The following is a 20,803-nucleotide window of genomic DNA, read 5'->3' as shown; positions in this document are numbered from 1 at the left end:
AGGAGCTTCACACTGAGGTTTTGTAGAAATCTTTCTGATGATTTCAAATCTCTGGCACCAGTCCTGCAGCATTGTTTGCCACAATCCTCAGGCAGCTTTGGGAGGAAAGTTCCAGAAATCTGAATAACCAATTACATTACAGAAATTACAAAAAAAAAGGGAGATGGAAGGGGAGGGAGAGGGGAGAGGGAGGGGCGGGAGAGGGGTGGGAGAGAGGAGGGAGAGGGGAGGGAGAAGGGAGAGAGAGGGGAGGGAGAGGAGAGGGAGAGAGAGAGGAGAGGGGAGGGAGAGAGAGGAGAGGGGAGGACTGGAGAGGATCGGAGAGGAGAGGAGAGGTTTGGAGAGGAGAGGAGAGGAGAGGAGAGGTTCGGAGAGGAGAGGTTCGGAGAGGAGAGGAGAGGAGAGGTTCGGAGAGGAGAGGTTCGGAGAGGAGAGGAGAGGTTCGGAGAGGTTCGGAGAGGAGAGGTTCGGAGAGGTTCGGAGAGGAGAGGTTCGGAGAGGTTCGGAGAGGAGAGGAGAGGAGAGGAGAGGAGAGGAGAGGAGAGGAGAGGAGAGGAGAGGAGAGGAGAGGAGAGGAGAGGAGAGGAGAGGAGAGGAGAGGAGAGGAGAGGAGAGGAGAGGAGAGGAGAGGAGCGTGTGAAATTGAACATTTTTTTTGTTTATGATTTGGGATTTTTATGGATTTTGTGGGCAGGGTGGGGAGGGGTTTGGTTGGTTGGGTTTTGTTTGGTTGTCATTGTTGCTTGGGGATTTTTTTTGCTTCAGTTTGCTGTATGTTTGTTTGCTTTTAAATCGGATGTGGTACGTAGAATACCTTTCTTCTGGGAAAACTTCACCCAGCTCTATTTAGGGCTGGCTAAAGAAAGCCTATTTCAGATCAGTGTCAGGTGACTGACTGAAGTCATTACCAGCCTGATTCATAATGAGAAGCTTCTTTTCTAGCCATGAAATCGGTAGTGCTGTTAAAGGTTGACTCGATTTACTCTACGTTCAAATCAATATGTTTTTGTTTATTAAAGGATCAATTACAATATTCCATACTTCCAATGTGCTTGAAACCAGTCCATCATTTGGATTGACCATAAATGTCTGGTCCCTGTTTGACCTTGGGTGTTGTGTAAAATTCAGCATGAGAGAAAAACTCTCCTTGCTGTCCAGAAATAAAGAAAGGAATCTTTCCAGGATATTACAGTGGTTACATTGCAATATCTTTTTCTTACAGAGCAGACATCCTTGGCACCAGCACTCCTGTGCAGCTGTATGAATGGAATTCACAGACGATGCTACAGTGCTGTATGAATGGAGCTGTGGTGTGGAAGGGCTTCGTCAGAACTCAGCCCATCTACGCATCTAAAGGGCCTTGCCGCTGATCATCAGCTCACATCAAAGCTTCTACAAAACCCTTAATTCTCAAAGGAAATTAGAAGGTTGCTGAAGTTTCCTTGTTAGAAGCATGAATACCTTCCAGTCATACTTCTTTTCGTGTTGCTCATGGGAACTGTGGACAATCTGTTACTGTCAGCTGCTAAGAATGAATATATTTGATCATTCTCCTAACACCCAACAGCTCAGTGCTTTTCTTCCAAAGACAATACAGCACTGGGGAAAAGAGGTGTCATATGAATTGCCCTGGAAAACAGCCTTGATTGCGCTACCAAGAAAGTATATCACAGACAAACCTCTCTTAGCTAGCCCTGTCAACACTCCTTTCAGACTGTTGGCTTCCTCTTGCTCCCTTGGGGCAGGCTGCATGGATGGAAAGGGGTTTGCCCTCATGTGGGCTGCCTTACTCCTGGCATCATCTTCACCTTAGGAAAGCTTATGAGGGCCACTGTGTACTACGTGCTTTTGGAAGGATGGTCTAAACAGTATGCAAAGACGCCTAAGAGATGAATAAATGCAGCCCTAAGTTTGTGTACAGCTGTTTCCAACGCTGTGTCACTTAACCCCAGTGTGTTGCACGACACAGACATGCCTGTGCTCTTTGATAACTAGTCCAGACTTTGTGAGGAAAATTTGTATTCTTGTCATCTGGAAGTTAAACCCTACCACGAACCACAATACTATTGTGCACTTCCAGGCCTCATTTTCCCATGCTCAAAACCTCAAGGTATGCTGCTCACAGCCAAGTGTGCTTTTTGTGAGTCTTCATGCATTCAACTATGGCTACCTTGAACATTCAAGAGAAGACCAGAGAAGTGCTGCAATGGTAATGAAAGGCAAGATGAAGCCATCTGACTTTACATTCAGAAGATTCGTATCCATATGAACAGAAAGTGCCTGGTGCTGAAGCAGGGCATCTAGGATAACTGATGAATATTGCCAAAACATATTGTCTCCTCCAACAGTCAGTGGAGTTAAACAATTCCATAACAAAGTGCAATGCAAACAAGGCAAGCCACTTTTGTGCACATCACAAGCCCTGCTGTTTCACAGAGAACTTCTAGGTCAAAACACCAGCACTGAGAAACACTTGAAATGAGTCCTCTACCCTCTTATGCCCCTTTTTCCAACTATACTGCCTTCCTCAAAATAGCATCTTTTACCTACCTCACCACACAGGTCTTCAATTCTGTTAGCACAGCTGCCTTCACTCCTAACCAGAGGGCAGGATAAGCCTACAGTTACTGTACACTAAACAGAAACACCTGTGACTTTCTCCTTTTCATATACCTTCATATGTGTACATATATTAGTTATTATTTCTTTTCTTCAGAGCACTAAGTCCCATGTTCTGCAAAGGAAAATAAATCCCTGTCCTTACATTCTCTCCCACACCCCCCACATGGCCTTGACAGACAAGCACAGATGGTACAGCAAATATTTCACTTCATTTTATTTTAAAGAAAAGGAGAGAGGGGGAGAGAGAATTCTTGTGGCATTCCAGAGGTCCCTGAACACTCATTCCAAATGCTGGAGTTGGGCCCTGGGTGAGTTTAAGTCTAAAAGAGAACCTGGGTTTCTAGGCAGACATCCAAACTCAACACAGACACTTTTTTCCCCTTTCTACATCAGTTTAAAAAAAAAATTAAAAAATTAAGACCTAAAGAGAAGAGAGGGAGGTGGAGAGAGAGGTGGAGGGAAAGGAGAGGCAACCAAGGTAGCAGAAAATGTCTGCAACAGAAAGAATCCAAGTCCTCTGTTTTGTTGCCAATTTGGAGTTTTATCACCAAGAGACAGAGTTGTAACCATTCAAGAAGAGTGGCTTCCTTCAAGGTCATGAGCAAAAAGTGAGAAGAATTAAGCCACCTTTCTCTTCTTGGTTATAGCTCCTGGCAGGGTAGAGGAGGCTCGTTTTGGAGCTGCTTCTCACCATGTTTTGCCCATATTTGCCCTGGCCGTAACTTTTGCTGATGCACAAGTGAGGGCAGCTCTGACACACCAGTCCCGGAGATGTCCAGCTCTGCCTTACATGGGCAGTCCCACTACAGCTTTGCCTAGGTGATAGCATGCCCAGATTACTGCAGCTTAACCTAAACTGTGCCTTGGCCATGACAGGAGATTTGCTGCATTGCTGAAGAACTGGGAAGATAGGAGACTTCTTCAAGACTGTCACTGACTCCTACTGACAGCCCACAGAAAGCCACAAACCATCACTCACTTCTGTCACCTTGCACTTAATGGAATGAATGAATACTTTCAAAAGTAAATCTATTGTTGAGAGTACTGCAGTTTCTTACCTCACTCAGCTTAGCCCAGTTGAAGGATTTCAGTGGGTGTGAAGGCTGCGGGATAGATTTCTTCTTCAGGCTGGTGCCACTGCTGAAGGTGGTTGTTGAAGGAGGTGGCATCCCCATGCTGAAGAAAGGTGGTGCTCCTGGTGGGGGAGGAGGCCCTCCTGGAGGAGGTGGTGGAGCTGGAGGTGGTGGACAGCTGGAGAAAGGCAGAGGAGGTGGCAGTGGTGGCAAATTCTCAGACATGTGAGATGAGGACAAAGCTAATGGGCCACCTGGAGGTGGAGGGGGTGGAGGTGGGAAGGAAATGTTGCCCCCTTGCTGGAAAATAAAAAACACACAAGGGGGGTGGGGAGGGGAAAAGGCAAACAGTTTAAAAGGCACAATAATTCCATGTTGCAGGCTGATGTGGTTTTATTACAAGTCTCAAAATATTTGATATTTTCTTTAAAGTCTCCTGCACTCAAAACCATGCAATAATGGGAGGAATCTCAGCTTTCATTTAAGAGAAAGTTTCAAGTCCTTGAAGTTGTGGAGAAGAGCCTGAAAAAAAGGAACCATAAATGGCTCAGAAAAAAAAAAAAGCAAGCTAGTAAAAGAAGCCAAAATGTTTTATTTTCTCCTTATGTATGGAAAAAAAAAAAAAAAGAGTAATGTTCAATCTTGTGAACTTTTGAACTCCTGTTTTTTAAACCATAGGGTTAAAAATACTGAAGACCTATCATTAGGCCCCACCAATGCAAAGTGGGAGAGAGGAGGAGCAAATGAATCTGCTTTCTGTAGTAACTAACTTCTCAGGGCCATGTACCAGTGAGTTGAGGCTCAGGCACACTGCTGGGGCAAAAGGAGCACCAAACGTGAGGAAGCATCTGAAAATGTCACTTCTGCAGAGCTCCAAGACAGTGATGAAGCCCTTGAAGCATGACAGGAATCCCACTTCTTCACTGAATTTATTTTTTGTATCTGGGAGAAGAAATAACCAGGGCCACTCCATTCAGCTGTTAGAAGAGTATGGCTGGAAGACACCTGTGCCTCAATAGCTCCTGCAAGGAAGATGGCTGTGGAGAAGGAAGCCTATACATTATCCATTCTATATCACCAACTCAGGTATTGTGGTCTGTGAGAGACTAAATCTTGTCTCTCTTGATGTGACTCAACAAAGATAAAATCACCTTTGCTGCTTGCCCAGACAATAGCTGATGTGTATTGGGCAGATGCCACTGGATAACGACTCTGGAAGGTGCACAGATAAAATTGCTCACCAGATTGCAGCTGCCCTGGAAATAATGGGCAGAATTCACTGCTATCTATACTCTCTGGAATATACATACCTAAAAAACTGTATAAAAGATCTGAACAACAACTGGCTCAGAAGAAGAAAAACACAGGAGATGGAAAACAGGAGTGAAGGAAAAGCCCGGGGCAATGCTGCTCTGAAGAAAAATGGAGAGAATACCAGGAGAGAAAAATGACAGAGACATCACCACAGAGCCTGGAAGAAGCAGACCAAGAGGAACCCTCTCTCTGTGTACTAAGTTCTACCTGCTACAACTCATGGAGCTGAAGAGGCTGCTCAGAGGACAGCACAGCCAACAAGGACATCTCTTCTACAGCCAAAGCTGCAGCACCCTTCCTCTACAGACCCAACATCTCCTCTACATCCAAAGCTGCAGCACCTTTCCTCCACAGACTCAAACTGTCTTGGGGGTGAGGGGTGTGGTAATATAATTCCTTTCCTCTTCTCTCCCCCTCTTCTCTCTCTCCCTCACTATTATATTAATAAATAGCCTGGCTGTTGATATTTTGGCCTCATTTGTGCCTCTAGTTTCATAACACAGGAATATTCAAAAGAACTGAGTCTCTTTCCCTCTCTGGACTGAGACATGGTGTCAGGTAAAAGCTGAGCAGCTGCTAAATAGTTAGCTAGACAGCCTCTTTCTGTACTGACTATATAAAGTGTTTGTCTCCACGTGCTTTTGTTCATCATTCATTAGTTAGCAGGCTTCGGACAAGGATGGGAGGAATCCTGGTTTCATACCGAGAACTCATTAAGTTGAGCCATCAGGTCATTCATCCGGTCCCGGGTCTGGCGCAGCTCCAGGGATTCCTTCTGCAGCTTGTCTTTCATTTTGTTCAGTGTCTTCATCATTTCATCTTTCTCCTGGGTCTTTGTCTCACATTCCCGCTCCTTCTTTTCTAGCCTGCTCATCAGCTCAACATGATCTAGGGGAAACAGGCAAGAGGACTTGATGAAATAAAGCTCACCAACAGCCTCTGACAAGATGCAGGTTATGCTGAAATAAAGCTGACAAATCTGTCAAAGCTGACAAATCTCTTGGACAGCTGGGGATGTGTAATGAGAGTAGGAAAAAGAAAACTGAGTCTGACTGTGTTGACAGTGATCTTGCATGATCAAGACAGCAAGGCCTTAAGTTTCACTTAGATTGTAAAATCTTTTAATGTGAGGGCTGAGGGAAGCCCCATCTACAAAACACAAACTAATCATCATGAGGCAACAGGTACTGGAGGAAACAAAGCAGGATTTGACCACAATACAAAAGTTCTGCCCACCTCTGCTGCTCACTTCTCTGTGACTGAATTGGGATCAGTCCTGCTCCCTCTTTTGATGGAGAGGACATACTCACCTTTCCGAAACTTCTCTGCCTGGTCCCTCCATTGCTTGACTTCATTTTCATTCACCAGCCTGGAAGATGAAATCAGATCATATAAACAGGCTCTGAGCTATCCATGCTGGAAGGTGTGAGGCCATTATTTGTAGTGATCAGCAAAAGGCAACCTGGTGAATTTACTGCTTCATATGGGATCATATCAGAGGTCGGTCTGGTTCCAGATCCTGATCCATACTGTAGCAAAGAACTAGTATAAATGTGATGGCTTATTGCTCAAAGTCCTGAAAAGAGATAAAGGAATGCTTGGGGGGGGGGGAAGGCAGGGGGGGGGAATAATTCCTGCAGGTAATGCCTTCAAAGTGCCAAGTCTACTTATTTTGAGAGAGAGAAGTCATCACTAAAATAATCACTGGACACTTGCTGGAACATGTCCAGAGAAGGGCAACAAAGCTGGGGAGGGGTTTGGAGCACAAGCCCTATGAGGAGAGGCTGAGGGAGCTGGGGTTGCTTAGCCTGGAGAGGAGGAGCCTCAGGGCAGACCTTATTGCTTTCTACAACTACCTGAAGGGAGATTGTGGACAGGTCAGGACTTGTCTCTTCTCCCAGGCAACCAGCACCAGAACAAGAGGCAGACTCAAGCTGCACCAGGGGAGGTTTAGGCTGGATGTTAGGAAGAAATTCTTCATAGAGAGAGTGATTGGCCATTGGAATGTGCTGCCCAGGGAGGTGGTAGAGTTACCATCACTTGAGGTGTTTAGGAGGAGACTGCATGGGGTGCTTGGTGCCATGGTTTAGTTGATTAGATTGTGTTGGATGATAGGTTGGACTTGATGATCTCAAAGGTTTCTTCCAACCTGGTTAATTCTATTCTATTCTATTCTATTCTATTCTATTCTATTCTATTCTATTCTATTCTATTCTATTCTATTCTATTCTATCATAGCTGCTGTTGGTTACAAATTCATCCATTCTTAATACAAGAGCAGATTGCCATATTTTCTTTTCTACTTTTTGTGGTTCTATTTTTTTCTTTCTTTGCAGAAGGGAGTATCCTTATCTATTGGGTAATACATCAGTAACAAGGCAATGCTCATAACTCATACTGGCACAGCTTTTCCTATTACTGACAGAAAAAATGCAGGGTATGCTGGGGATTGATTAGATATGCAGAGTGAGGGCTAGCTATGAAAGTAGAAAGGGAAGACCAGGCATGAAGTCTACAGCGAAGTCAGGCACCCAGACAGATAGAAAGAGATTTTCCATGACAAAAAATCAGTTTTGATTTCAACTCATGCCTGTATCAGGAGGGACTTTAAGACTTTTGGTACAGGAAAATTTGGTTTCAAATTAGGCTTATGTTCTATAAAATGCTCTTTTCAGTGGGTAATTCAGAAAGGTAATGGGCCATGAATTACCTGCAGAGGCAGATGGATGGGATGAAGAGTCCAAAAGCCTAGCTAAAAAAGGACTGAGAACAGGGGAGTTGAGATGAGAGCCAGCTCATGTAGCTAGACTTCTCAAATAATGCATCCCATGGGAAACAATAATGGCAGTGCCCTCTGCCAAGTCCATGGGTGAGACCATGCAGACACTATTAAGAGGTAAAGGGGTTTGTGTGCCAGGTGAGGGCTGCTTTCCACTATTTGAATTTCAAACTGATGTGCATCTAAACAGAGATGACCACATATTTCTTTCTTGGAATATCAACAAAAGTTATTAGCAACATTCTGAATGAAAAAAGGCACTTGTTATAAAACCTTGTTATAAAATTATGGATATTTTTTTCTGCTCTTGTACCCAGCTTAATATCTTACAGAAACAAGAAGCCAAAGGCAAGGACTTTACTAGAAAGAAAAACCTATCTAGTTAAGGTGTTAGTAGAAGGACACTATTGAGAAGACTAACAAGACAATCTCAAACAGTCTGACATCTGCTGGAGGAACAACACAGCTAGGCACCAGCATTCCAGGATGTTCCTGGAATGCATAGATGACAACTTCCTCCTCCAAATGGTAGAGGAACCAATGAGAAAAGTTGCTATGCCACACCTTGTTCTCACCAACAGGGAAGGGCTGGTCATCAATGTGAGGCTCAGGGGTAACCTTGGCTGCAGTGACCATGAAGCAATAGAATTTAAGATCCTCAGGGCAACTAGGAGGAGGTATCCCAAGCTTGCAACCCTGGATTTTAGGCATGCAGACTTTGATCACTTCAGGGATCTGATGGCCAAAGTATCATGGGACAAAGCCCTTGAGGGAAGAGGGGCCCAGGACAGCTACTCAGTATTCAGGGATCACCTTCTCCATGCCCAGGAGCAAAGTACACCCACAAAGAGGAAAGCAGGAAAGAATGCTAGGAGACCTGAATGGATAAGCAAGGAGCTCCTGGACGCACTGGCACACAAAAAGAAACTCTTCAAGGAGTGGAAGAAAGGACAGCTGGAATGGGAGGCATATGAAGAAGCTGCTTGAGCAGCAAGAGACCTGGTTAGAAAAGCTAAAGCTCAGTTAGAATTAAATCTAGCCAGGGAGATCAAGGGGAACAGCAAACATTTCTATAGCTGTATTAATGGTAAAAAGAAGACTAGGGAAGGTGTGGGCTCCCCCAGAAAGGAAACAGCTGAGCTGGTGACAAGTAACATGGAGAAGGCTGAGGTTCTCAATTACTTCTTTACCTCAGTCTTCACTGGCAAGGGCTCCAGCTGCACTCCCAGAATAGTGGAAGATAATGGCAGGGAATGGAGGGAGGAACTGCCCATTGTGAGTGAAGATCAGGTTTGTGACCACCTGAAGAACATGAAAGTGTTCAAGTCCATGGGACCTGATGGGATGCACCCATGGGTGCTGAGGGAACTGGTGGATGAGGTTGCTAAACTGCTGTCTATTATATTCCAAAAGTCCTGGCAGTCCAGGGAGGTCCCCAATGACTGGAAAAGGGGATACATAACTCCCATTTTCAGAAGGAAAAGAGGGATGACCCAGGAAACTATGAGGTCAGTCTCACCTCTGTGCCCAGTGAGATCATGGAGCAGATCCTCATGGAGGCACGAAGAGGTGACTGGGTACATCAACACAGCTTCACCAAGGGCAAATCCTGTCTGACTAACCTGGTGGCCTTCTATGACAAGGTCACAACATCAATAGACAAGGGGAGAGCAGCCGAAGTCATTTACCCGGACCTGAGCAAAACCTTCAACATTGTCCCACACCACATCCTGGGCTCTGAGCTGATGCAGTATGGGTTTGATGGATGGACCATTCAGTGGATAAAGAACTGGCTTATGGCTGTCAATGGATCCATGTCCAAGTGGAGGCCAGTGACAAGTGGAGTCCCTCAGGGATCAGTCCTGGGACCAGTCTTGTTTAACATCTTTGTTGGCAAAGTGGGCAGTGGCATTGAGTGCACCCTCATCAGGTTTGCTGATGACACCAAGCTGTGTGGTGCAGCAGACAGGCTGGAGGGAAAGGAGGCCATCCAGAGGGACCTTGACAGGCTGGAGAGGTGAGCCCATGACAACCTCATGAGGTTCAACAGGACCAAGTGTAAGGTCCTGCATCTGGGTTGGGGCAATCCCAAGCACTGATATAGGATGGGCAGGGACTGGCTCAAGAGCAGCCCTGAAGAAAAGGACTTGGGGGTGCTGGTGGATGAGAAGCTCAACATGAGCCAGCAGTGTGCACTTGCAGCCCAGAAAGCCAAGCACATCCTGGGCTGCATCAAGTGTGGCCAGCAGGTCAAGGGAGGTGATTCTCCCCCTCTACTCCTCTCTGGTGAGACCCCACCTGAGGTACTGCATCCAGTTCTGGAGCCCCTGTTACAGGAATGACCTGGACATGCTGCAGTGTGTTGAGAGAAGAGCCATGAGGATGATCAGAGGGCTGGAGTACCTCTCCTATGAGGACAGACTGAGGGAGTTGGGACTATTCAGTCTGGGGAAGAGAAGGCTCTGAGGTGTGTCTGAAGGGGGCCTACAAGAAAGCTGGGGAGGGACTTTTAAGGGTGTCAGGTAGTGATGGGACTAGGGGGAATGGAACAAAGCTAGAAATGGGTAGATTCAGATTGGATATTAGGAAGAAGCTCTTCACCATGAGGGTGGTGAGACACTGGAAAAGGTTGCCCAGGGAGGTGGTAGTAGCCCCATCCCTGGAGATTTTTAAGGCCAGGCTGAACATGGTTCTAAGCAACCTGATCTAGTGTGAGTTGTCTCTGCCCATGGCAGGGGGTTGGAACTAGATGATCCTTGAGGTCCCTTCCAACCCTAACAATTCTATGATTCTACAACGAGAAGCTGTAGGTTAAAATAAGAAACTCCTCAGAATTGGCAGTATATTTCCTAAGCACCTGCATGTATTTATACTTGTATAACAGAAATAAACAATAATATTGCAGCTTACATTTTAATGATGTTTTTGACATTGAAGTTTTCCAATGGGGCTGTATCTGGATCATCTCCTCGTTCGTCCTGAAGTACAATCTGTTGGAGTATTCTGTCCAACAGCTGCCACTGCTGGAAGTTTCCGCCATTCCTCTTATCTGTATGGAAAAACACCAACCCATGAGAATGCTCATTTCCAGGTCAAAGTGCACAGACCAGCCAACAGACTGGTATTTCTTCCTCTCCAGATTTCATCTCAGTCCTGTACGTCATGAACTACAGAAAACAACACCTAACCCAGCTGCTAGAAGATTTACAAACAGAATATAAAAGGTAGACTAGACTAGACTAGACTAGACAAGAATAGAATTAACCAGGGTGGAAAAGATTTTTGAGATCATTAAGTCCAACCTATCACCCAACACTATCTAATCAACTAAACCATGGCAACAAGTGCCCCGTCCAGTCTCTTCCTAAACACCTCCAGGGATGGTGACTCCACCACCTCCCCGGGCAGCACATTCCAATGGCTAACAACTCTCTCTGGGAAGAACTTCTTCCTAACATCCAGCCTAAACCTCCCCTGGCACAACTTGAGACTGTGTCCTCTTGTTCTGGTGCTGGTTGCCTGTGAGAAGAGACCAACCCCCTCCTGGCTACAACCTCCCTTCAGGTAGCTATAGATAGCAATAAGATCTCCCCTGAGCCTCCTCTTCTCCAGGCTAAGCAACCCCAGCTCCCTCAGCCTCTCCTTATGGGGCTTGTGTTCCAAACCCCTCCCCAGCTTTGTTGCCCTTCTCTGGACATGTTCCAGCAACTCAACATCTTTCCTAAACTGAGGGGCCCAGACCTGGACACAGGACTCAAGGTGATCTGCTGGAGGGTAGAGAGGCTCTGCAGAGGGACCTCGACAGGCTGGGCAGATGGGCAGAGTCCAAGGGCATGAGATTGAACACATCCAAGTGCCGGGTTCTGCACATTGGCCACAACCACATGCAGTGCTACAGGCTGGGGTCAGAGTGGCTGGAGAGCAGTCAGGCAGAGAGGGACCTGGGGGTGCTGGTTGACAGTAGACTGAACATGAGCCTGCAGTGTGCCCAGGCAGCTAAGAGGGCCAATGGCATCCTGGCCTGCATCAGGAACAGTGTGGCCAGCAGGAGCAGGGAGGTCATTCTGCCCCTGTACACTGCACTGGTTAGGCTGCACCTCGAGTCCTGTGTCCAGTTCTGGGCCCCTCAGTTTAGGAAGGAGGTTGACTTGCTGGAACGAGTCCAGAGAAGAGCAACAAAGTCGGTGAGGGGTTTGGAGCACAAGCCCTACGAGGAGAGGCTGAGGGAGCTGGGGTTGCTTAGCCTGGAGAAGAGAAGGCTCAGGGGAGACCTTATTGCTGTCTACAACTACCTGAAGGGAGGTTGTAGCCAGGTGGGGATTGGTCTCTTCTGCCAGGCAACCAGCACCAGAACAAGAGGACACAGTCTCAAACTGTGCTAGGGGAAGTTTAGGCTGGAGGTGAGGAAAGAGTTCTTCACAGAGAGAGTTGTTGGCCATTGGAATGTGCTGCCTGGGGAGGTGGTGGAGTCGCCATCATTGGAGGTTTTCAGGAGAAGACTTGATGGGGTGCTTGGTGCTGTGGGTTAGTTGTTTGGGCGGTGTTGGATTGGTTGATGGGTTGGACGCGATGATCTTGAAGGTCTCTTCCAACCTGGTTTATTCTATGTATGTTTATTCTATGTATGTATTCTATGTATGTGTGGCCTAACCAGTGCTGAGTACAGGGATGGAATGACCTCCCTAAACAACTCTGGGATGGTATGGGCAGCTCTGCAACTCTGCACTGGATCTGCTTATTCAGGCTGTGCACGCAGCTGTTTTGACAGACTAACTCTACCTTGCACTCTAAATGTCTATAGAATCGATTCCCTTGTGATAACTGTGTTACTCAGTATTTCTTGGGGCTTGATGGTTTTTTTGGGTTTTGGTATTTTTGGTGGTTTGTGAGTTTTTTTGGTACCTAGGTAATGTCACAATTAGGCACCTTAAAAAGAAAAAAAGATCAGATGTTGTATCTGCATGCTGTCATCAGCAGGTCAGCAAAACTCAACTGGCATGAAAAAAATCACAAAATATGATCAAAAATTATGGAGAAAAAGAACAGCAATGGCAACAAGTGGAGCAATCAATTTAAGAAGGACAGTGAGACTCTTGAACATGTCCAGAGAAGGGCAACAATGCTGGGGAGAGCCCTCCAGCACAAGCCCTGTGAGGAGAGGCTGAGGGAGCTGGGGTTGCTTAGCCTGGAGAAGAGGAGGCTCAGGGGAGAACTTATTGCTCTCTACAACTACCTGAAAGGAGGTTGCAACCAGGAGGTTGTAGCCAGGTGGGGATTGGTCTCTTCCCCAGGCAACCAGCACCAAAACAAGAGGGCACAGTCTCAAACTGTGCCAGGGGAAGTTTAGGCTTGAGGTGAGGAGAAAGTTCTTTACAGAGAGAGTTTTTAGCCTTTGGAATGTGCTGCCCAGGGAGGTGGTGGAGTCACCATCCCTGGAGGTGCTCAAAAAGGGATTGGACGTGGCACTTGAAGCCATGGTTTGGGTCTTGGGTGACAGGTTGGACTTGATGATCTTTGAGATATTTTCCAGCCTTATTGATACTATGATTCTATGAATCCTATGCATATGAAACTGAAGAGTCAGTTTACCTCAGCTTCTTGAGTTATATAACCTAGATCTTTGGATTCTTTAAAACTATTCTAATACAATCCTGTCCTGGCCTAGAAGGATTTAGCCCTTCTGCTACTAAAAATCCAGGTCAATACGTAAAGCTCAAGTACTGTCTTAAAGAGTAACAGCAAAGAGACCACTGGGACAACCAACTGCTTGAAATTCTTCATGTCAGTACTTGAATCAATTCATGTTACTTTCTGAAAAAGCACATCTCCCTCATGTTCCCTTCTCAGTTTGACTGCTCAAGTATTGCTGAAAGTAATGAAGACCAGCACCTAGCAGCTCAAGGCAGGCAGTTCATTAATGATCTTGCTGTGCCCTTGTTCAGCTTCTCTCTGGAAGCACAGCAGATCTCATTACAGTTACCCAGAATATTCCTATTACTTCTTTCAAAAACAATATTCTTCTTCACTTTGAGTTCAGAACTCTCCACTGATACACTGCCATGGGACAGCAGCCTGAAGACTTATTGTGGAATTTCCCAGTGACAGAACAGCTTTCAATGCTGTATTGTTTAACCAGAAATATCCCTCAGTGCATTTCGTTAATATTCCAAATGGTATCTATTTCTGGGAAGCACAAGGGCTCTTTCTCTTTTAGAATTTCTAATTTAAAATCATTAAAAATGCTGTCAGTGACTAACTGGAATGTCTCAGCTACTTAATTTTATTTGCAAGCACAGAGAGGTCAAAGTGCTGCTGCTTTAAGTATTGCAACAAAAATCTGCTGGATGGAGTTGGTACGAGGTAACAAGTCCTTTAGCCACTACAAGTTCTGAATGGAAGATGCAGCAGTGTGTGTCCAGGTAACTGTGACACTGTACCTACACCAAAGCTTCATCTAGTTCTTCAATATCCCTTCCCTTCCTCTGGAAAAATGTGGTGTACTCACATGGCATCTGCAAGCAGTGCTGGAGGATGGATAACAAATAGGGGTAGGCATCTGTGTGCTTCAATCTCTTCTTGATCAACTCAAACATTTGAGAGGCACTTTTTGTATCAATGTGTATCTGAAGTGAAAGAATGTAATGAAAGAAAGTGTAAGAGACAAACTATGCACAGTGAAAGCCTGACTGTGAAAGACACAGAGAAAGGCAAATTTCCAGCAGGTGGACCTCTGCAGCGTCCTTCAATGTCCTGCTGCATATTCCAGCGAGGAGAGAGAGCATATGAGTCTTTGAGACCACCACAGAAAAGATCCCCAAAGTAAAAGGCTAGAAAGGTGGGAGGCATGTAAAGCCACAAAGAGCTGTTCTGAAGCAAGCAAAACATTTGGGTCCAAGGAAGTGGTGGCCCAAATTGTAGAAGCTAAGCAGAAAATGCTAGCTGTTCTGCATTGGCATGTGGCAAGAACTGGTCATGAGGAAAGAGAAAGCTATAACTGCTCTGGACCCTACAGCCTCTTGCTCAAGGTTGTAGAAACTGTCCTTGTTTTATGCTCTTCTTTAAAATTGACCCAATCTAAAATACCGATTGGGCTCTGAGGTGACAGTGGTCAGAAGAGTTTTCTGCAATCCTGGGAAAAGTAGCAGAGAAGAGCCCAAGCTTCACTCTGCCCAAGCTTCGTTCTGCTTCAGTCCTGTAAAGCAGAAGACTGAAACTAGAATACAGCAGGATTACCAGGACTAAGAACATGAGGGGAGGGTAGAGAACCTTCTCCACTACTGAATCTTCAGCCAAACAAAAGAAAGAACTCTTCATGAAAGATAATTGTCAGAAGCCCTATCTGTGATCATTGTTTTCATTGTTCACACATCACAGAGCCCCAACTTGCTAAATGAGAAAGAGGGAAAACAAGAGCATCAGCCACTCTGAGCACAGAAGTCAATCATTGTTACCAAGTAATACACGGGGAAGTTGCACCAAAGTGGATGTTCAGCTTTGACAAGTTCAGGTACTCCAGAGAAAAACTTACGAGGTCAAACCGCTTGGCAAGTTCCAGGTCATCTTCATTCCTGACCATCTCAAAGAAATCTAAGTGCCTAAGAGGAAACAGAAAAAACAAAACAAACAAAACCTGCCAATGTTCATGGCATAATTCAGACTTAAACTGAGCATGTCACTAGAGAAGCAGCAACACCTCATTTCCAGCTAGAATACCTGGAAATAGACAAGCCTTTCTCACAGGAAGTGCTTTCCTTAAAAAGCACCTCCTGACAGTGGATGTTTGAGCAAATGGTGCCTTGAAAGCTCCAAGCATAGGCCTGATCCATTGGTTTTTCATCATGTACTTTAGCACACTTCACACTATTCCAGGTATCAGATAAATACTAATCAGCTGTGCTCTGTAGAAAGGGACTTGGAGTAGCAGACAATAAAGGATAGCAGTGGTGCCTTTCCACAGAGCTTAAGGTGGTCATGGGAGAAGGCAGACTTCCACAGCTTCCTGCTCTTACACCTTAAGACGTTTCATTTTGTTACGCAAATAGATTCTACCTGACTTCACACTGGTTCATCAGTCTTTCAGTTTCTTGAAGTCTCTCAGTCAAATTTTTCAGACTGTTTACTGCAAGTTTACTGACTTTGTGAAGAGTTTAAAGTGTACTAGCAGCTTCAGTTACTGTGGCAAAACACACTACACTGCTAGTGCAGTAAGTGGTTTTTATCCATATACTTTTAACACAGGAATTTGGAGGTGCCATTCAGCGCTACATTTTGTGCAGTAGCAGGCCTGTTTGAGGATGTTCCTCATTCTTCTCTATTGTCCTCTTGACCCCTCCAGCCCTTTGTCTGAGACTCTTCTCTCATAGTTTTGTTAGTGTCACTTTTAGGGAGGTTACGATACAAGCTAGATCACACAAAAAAGACCAAGCTTAATTGACCACATATACTCAGTCTCAATGAAATTAATTGTGACAGGTTAGGCTGTGCCTTTAAGAAAAGGACAGCTGTAGAATTCTCTAGCTGAATGTTTAGGTGTAAAAAGGAAAACAAAGATTAATTCTAAACAAATTTCATTGGTCAGATGTGAGAGGTACCATAGCAAATATCTCTAGCATTCTTTCTCTCACTCACTCCAGCTTCAGTCTGTTCTGACTTTTGTTCTTGGCCAGACTGCCTGCATGTCGACCCTGAACTGCAAACTGATAAGATAAGAATAACTAACTTTCTTAACAACTGCTTTGAGCTAATGAATTTCCCTTAATATCCTTTTCTTTCTCTTTCTCCTTTTTTTTTTTTTTGCCTAATTATCTCTTAGGGGAAAGGGGAGGAGGGAGAGAGAGATTTGGGGGGAACCCAAGTGGGGGTTCTCCTAGAGAGGATCTGTGTTTGTGTTCTTTCCTGTAAATTCTTGTATAATATTGTAAATCCTGTATATTTTGTACATATTCATTGCATGCCATTGTAGAGTGTAGTTTTGCTTGTAAAATACAGCTTTCTCTTCACTTCTCCAGCTGAGTTTAGCTGTGCTTTATGTGGGTGGGGGTAGATTAAACCTCACACCACTACATCAATGAAGTGACTTCTCTCCCTCATATCAGGACAAGCTTTTGCTCCAGTTTTGCTACAAGAGAAAATAATTTAAAGTTTTTACATTATTTTTCCCCCTTCCCATTCTGTTTGCTATCCCCAGCTTAGAAGAAAAGCAATTCAGGAACTCCTTGTCACAGTCACCACCAAGTTAGTATGTATTTTTTCTTACTTCATTTGCCAATTTTAATTATAGGGACAAATTTGGTTCTTGTCTTTAAAGGCAGTCAGTTTTAGGAAGAGAAAGAGACAACTTTGTGCTTCAATCTGAAACCCAAACAGAGAAGAGTTTCCAAGAACTCCTTCTGTCGATGAATAAGTGTTCTCAGAAGACATGGCTTACCTGTCCAGTGTAGCATTCTCATGTCCTCTTAGCTTGTCAATAACAGGTTGAATTCCCAGCATCAGAAACTCATACCGTAGGTGCAACCGGAACTCCAAATTGTCCTTAGAAGTTGGAGAAAAATCAAGTTACTGGATTCCAAAAGCTTTTAAACACATTTGAAAAATAAAAAATTAAAACCAAAAATAAATTGATTACTTAAAATGTCAATTATTCCCTTTCTAATACACTCTACCCTGCCATCAAATTCACAAGCTTATTAATCCAGTGAAGTAAGGGAAAAAAACCCCAACACTTTAAAAATAAAAAAATATAATGTCTTTGCCTGTGTTTCACTGCTAAATCCACTCATGACAGCACATCCCATGCTGTTCCAGAAAGAAAAACTGTTATCAGTGTTTGTCTTGCTAGTACATTTATGGTCTGCCTCCTGCTTACAGATGAATAGAATAGAATAGAATAGAATAGAATAGAATAGAATAGAATAGAATAGAATAGAATAGAATAGAATAGAATAGAATAGAATAGAATTAACGATGTTGGAAGAGACCTTCAAAATCATCAAGTCCAACCTATCACCCAACACTATATAATCAACTAAACTATGGCACCAAGCACCCCATCAAGTCTCCTCCTAATCACCTCCAGTGATGGTGATTCCACCACCTCCCTGGGCAGCACATTCCAATGGCCAATCACTCTTTCTGGGAAGAACTTCTTCCTAACATCCAGCCTAAACCTCCCCTGGTGCAGCTTGAGACTGTGTCCTCTTGTTCTGGTGCTGGTTGCCTGGGAGAAGAGACCAACCCCCACCTGTCTACAACCTCCCTTCAGGTAGTTGTAGAGAGCAATAAGGTCTCCCCTGAGCCTCCTCTTCTCCAGGCTAAACAATCCCAGCTCCCTCAGCCTCTCCTCATAGGGCTTGTGCTTGATACTTCTCACCAGCTTTGTTGCCCTACTCTGGACATGTTCAAGCAAGTAAACATCTTTCCTAAATTGAGGGGCCCAAAACTGGACACAGTACTTAAGGTGTGGCCTAACCAGTGAGGTGTACAGAACATCATTGCGACCTTCCTCCTGCTTTTTATGTTTGTTTGTTGTAAAATCACCATGTACACTGGCAAACCTGAGACCTATTCAGTGGGATGTAACAGGACTGCTGGAGATAGTTACAAATATATTACCAAACAGAGCTGTCCTTTGCCCCTGTACTCAGCAATGGTTAGGCCAAATCTTCAGTCCTGTGTCCAGGACTGTCTGGGCCCCTCAATTTAAGAAGGATATTGAGACACTTGAACGTCTCCAGAGAAGGGCAACGAGGCTGGGGAGAGATCTCAAGCACAAACCCTATGAGGAGAGGCTGAGGGAGCTGGGCTTGCTTAGCCTGGAGAAGAAGAGGCTCAGGGGAGACCTTCTTGCTGTCTACAACTACCTGAAAGGAGGCTGTAGCCAGGAGGGGATTGGACTCTTCTTCCAGGCAACCAGCACCAGAACAAGAGGACACAGTCTCAAGCTGCGCCAGGGGAGGTTTAGGCTGGATTTAGGAAGAAGTTCTTCCCAGAAAGAGTGATTGGCCATTGGAATGTGCTGCCCAGGGAGGTGGTGGAGTCACCATCACTGGAAGTGTTCAAAAAAGGATTGGACATGGCTCTTGAAGCCATGGTTTAGTCAGTCATGAGGTGTTGGGTGACAGGTTGGACTTGATGATCTCTGAGGTCTCTTCCAACCTTACTGATTCTATGACTATGAGCTTGTTGTCAGTTGTGGTTTAGCCAAAAAAAAAAAAAAGCCACCAATATAACAAAAATAATACTTCAAATGAAACAAAGTAAGCTTCAACTCTCTTCCAGCATCAAAAGAAAGTCTTGTCAGTGAAAGAAAAACAATGGACTGTCTTTTCTGGTCTACATTTAAACATTTTGAGTTTGGCTTTGAGTCAAAACAATATTTCAAAGCATTTCTGAGTGCAAACCAAAGTGCTTTCTAAAAGGATGAAATCAAGTGATGAATGCCTTGCAGTTCTTTGAAAATAAAATACCACCACCAATCAAAACCCAAAAAACCAACACACAACCCCCCCACCACACACACACAAAACAGCAAAACAACAACAAACAAACAAAAATAACAAAACCCTCCAGAGGTATCAGAGGTATTGTTTCAGTGGAAGTAGTCTACGTTAGTGATTAAAATAATATGAAATACACTGTAATACTGATAGTAACAATTGAGCATTGATTTCTACAAACTACATCCAGTCAATGACACAAGCCCTACGAGGAGAGGCTGAGAGAGCTGGGATTGTTTAGCCAGGAGAAAAGGAGGCTCAGGGAAGAACTTATTGCTGTCTACAACTACCTGAAGGGAGGTTGTAGCCAGGTGGGGATTGGTGTCTTCTCCCAGGTAACCAGCACCAGAACAAGAGGACACAGTCTCAAGCTGCACCAGGGGAAGTTTAGGCTGGAGGTGAGGAGAATGTTCTTCACTGGGAGAGTCATTAGCCATTGGAATGTGCTGCTCAGGGAGTTGGTGGAGTCACCATCCCTGGAGGTGTTGAAGAGGGGATTGAACATGGCACTAGGTGCCATGGTTTAGTTATGGGGTCTGTGGTGACAGGTTGGACTTGATGATCTTTGAGGTCTCTTCCAACCTTGGTGATTCTGTGATTTGTGACTTAATCCATTAGCCCCTTCCAAGATAAATTAATTACAGCATAACATTTTTGAAACAGTTTCCAGAGCAGTGACTCACCTCACCAGCACCAGCATTCAGAACAGCATTGATAAAGGACATGATGGCTGTTTTGAGGTTTACTTCATCTCGGTATCTCCCCATGCTTCGGTCCAGCTCATTCAACAATGTCTGAAAAAGAACAGCAGCCTGGGTTAGAGGTTGCAATCCAATTTCTTACACCATTTTGTGTACCATTTGTGGCATATGCACAGTCTTCTTTTGATTTCCTATACATTTGCTTAAAGAAATAACTTCTTCCAGCCAATTGGGCCTACCACAACGAAGACATGAAGAATTGTCATAGGAATAAAATACCCACCTTACCCTAATGAAAGAAAAAACAAACAAACAAACAAGCAGGAAAAAAAAGTAAATAACAGAAAAATGAAAAAGAAAAAACTCTGATTTATTTTTAAAATAAACTATTTTGTTAGCCATTTTGGGCATACCACAATAAACAAATGAAGAATAGTGATAGCAATAAGATACCCACCTTACCCTAATGAAAGAAAAAAAGAAATAAATGAAAAAGTAAAGAATAGAGAAATGAAAAAGAAAAAGAAGTCTGATTTATTTTTAAAAGAAATTATTTTTTTTGCTGTTGAAAAAGATGTTGACCCTTTGTCATGTTGACAAAACCCTTTATAGTTTTGGTCAGCATGATCTAAGAAAGTTAAGAGATTGACATACTTCATAGTTAACTCTGCGTAGTGGATATGATAGCATAGCATAGCATAGCATAGCATAGCATAGACTAGACTAGACTAGACTAGACTAGACTAGACTAGAATAGAATAGAAGTAGACTAGAATTAACCAGGTTGGAAAAGACCTTTGAGATCATCGAGTCCAACCT

The 20,803-nt window shown here is 44.4% G+C and overlaps 1 protein-coding gene across 1 annotated transcript in view; it reads right to left on the bottom strand.

Moving 5' to 3' along the window:
- DAAM2 (dishevelled associated activator of morphogenesis 2) overlaps positions 1-20,803 on the bottom strand; it is a 217,102-nt gene that overhangs the window by 50,717 nt on the left and 145,582 nt on the right. The window contains exons 7-14 of the mRNA XM_054162421.1: positions 19,967-20,077; positions 17,216-17,319; positions 15,317-15,383; positions 14,294-14,411; positions 10,699-10,837; positions 6,320-6,378; positions 5,713-5,897; positions 3,681-3,995 (exon numbers count right to left, since the gene is read on the bottom strand). Coding sequence (XP_054018396.1) covers positions 3,681-3,995; positions 5,713-5,897; positions 6,320-6,378; positions 10,699-10,837; positions 14,294-14,411; positions 15,317-15,383; positions 17,216-17,319; positions 19,967-20,077 — 1,098 coding nt within the window. The remainder of the gene's footprint in view (positions 1-3,680; positions 3,996-5,712; positions 5,898-6,319; positions 6,379-10,698; positions 10,838-14,293; positions 14,412-15,316; positions 15,384-17,215; positions 17,320-19,966; positions 20,078-20,803) is intronic.

The sequence above is a fragment of the Dryobates pubescens genome, chromosome 6 (genome assembly GCF_014839835.1).
Source record: "Dryobates pubescens isolate bDryPub1 chromosome 6, bDryPub1.pri, whole genome shotgun sequence".
Lineage (NCBI taxonomy): Eukaryota > Metazoa > Chordata > Aves > Piciformes > Picidae > Dryobates > Dryobates pubescens.
Note: the sequence above shows the minus strand (reverse complement) of the source record. Positions and strands in the feature narration are given on the sequence as shown.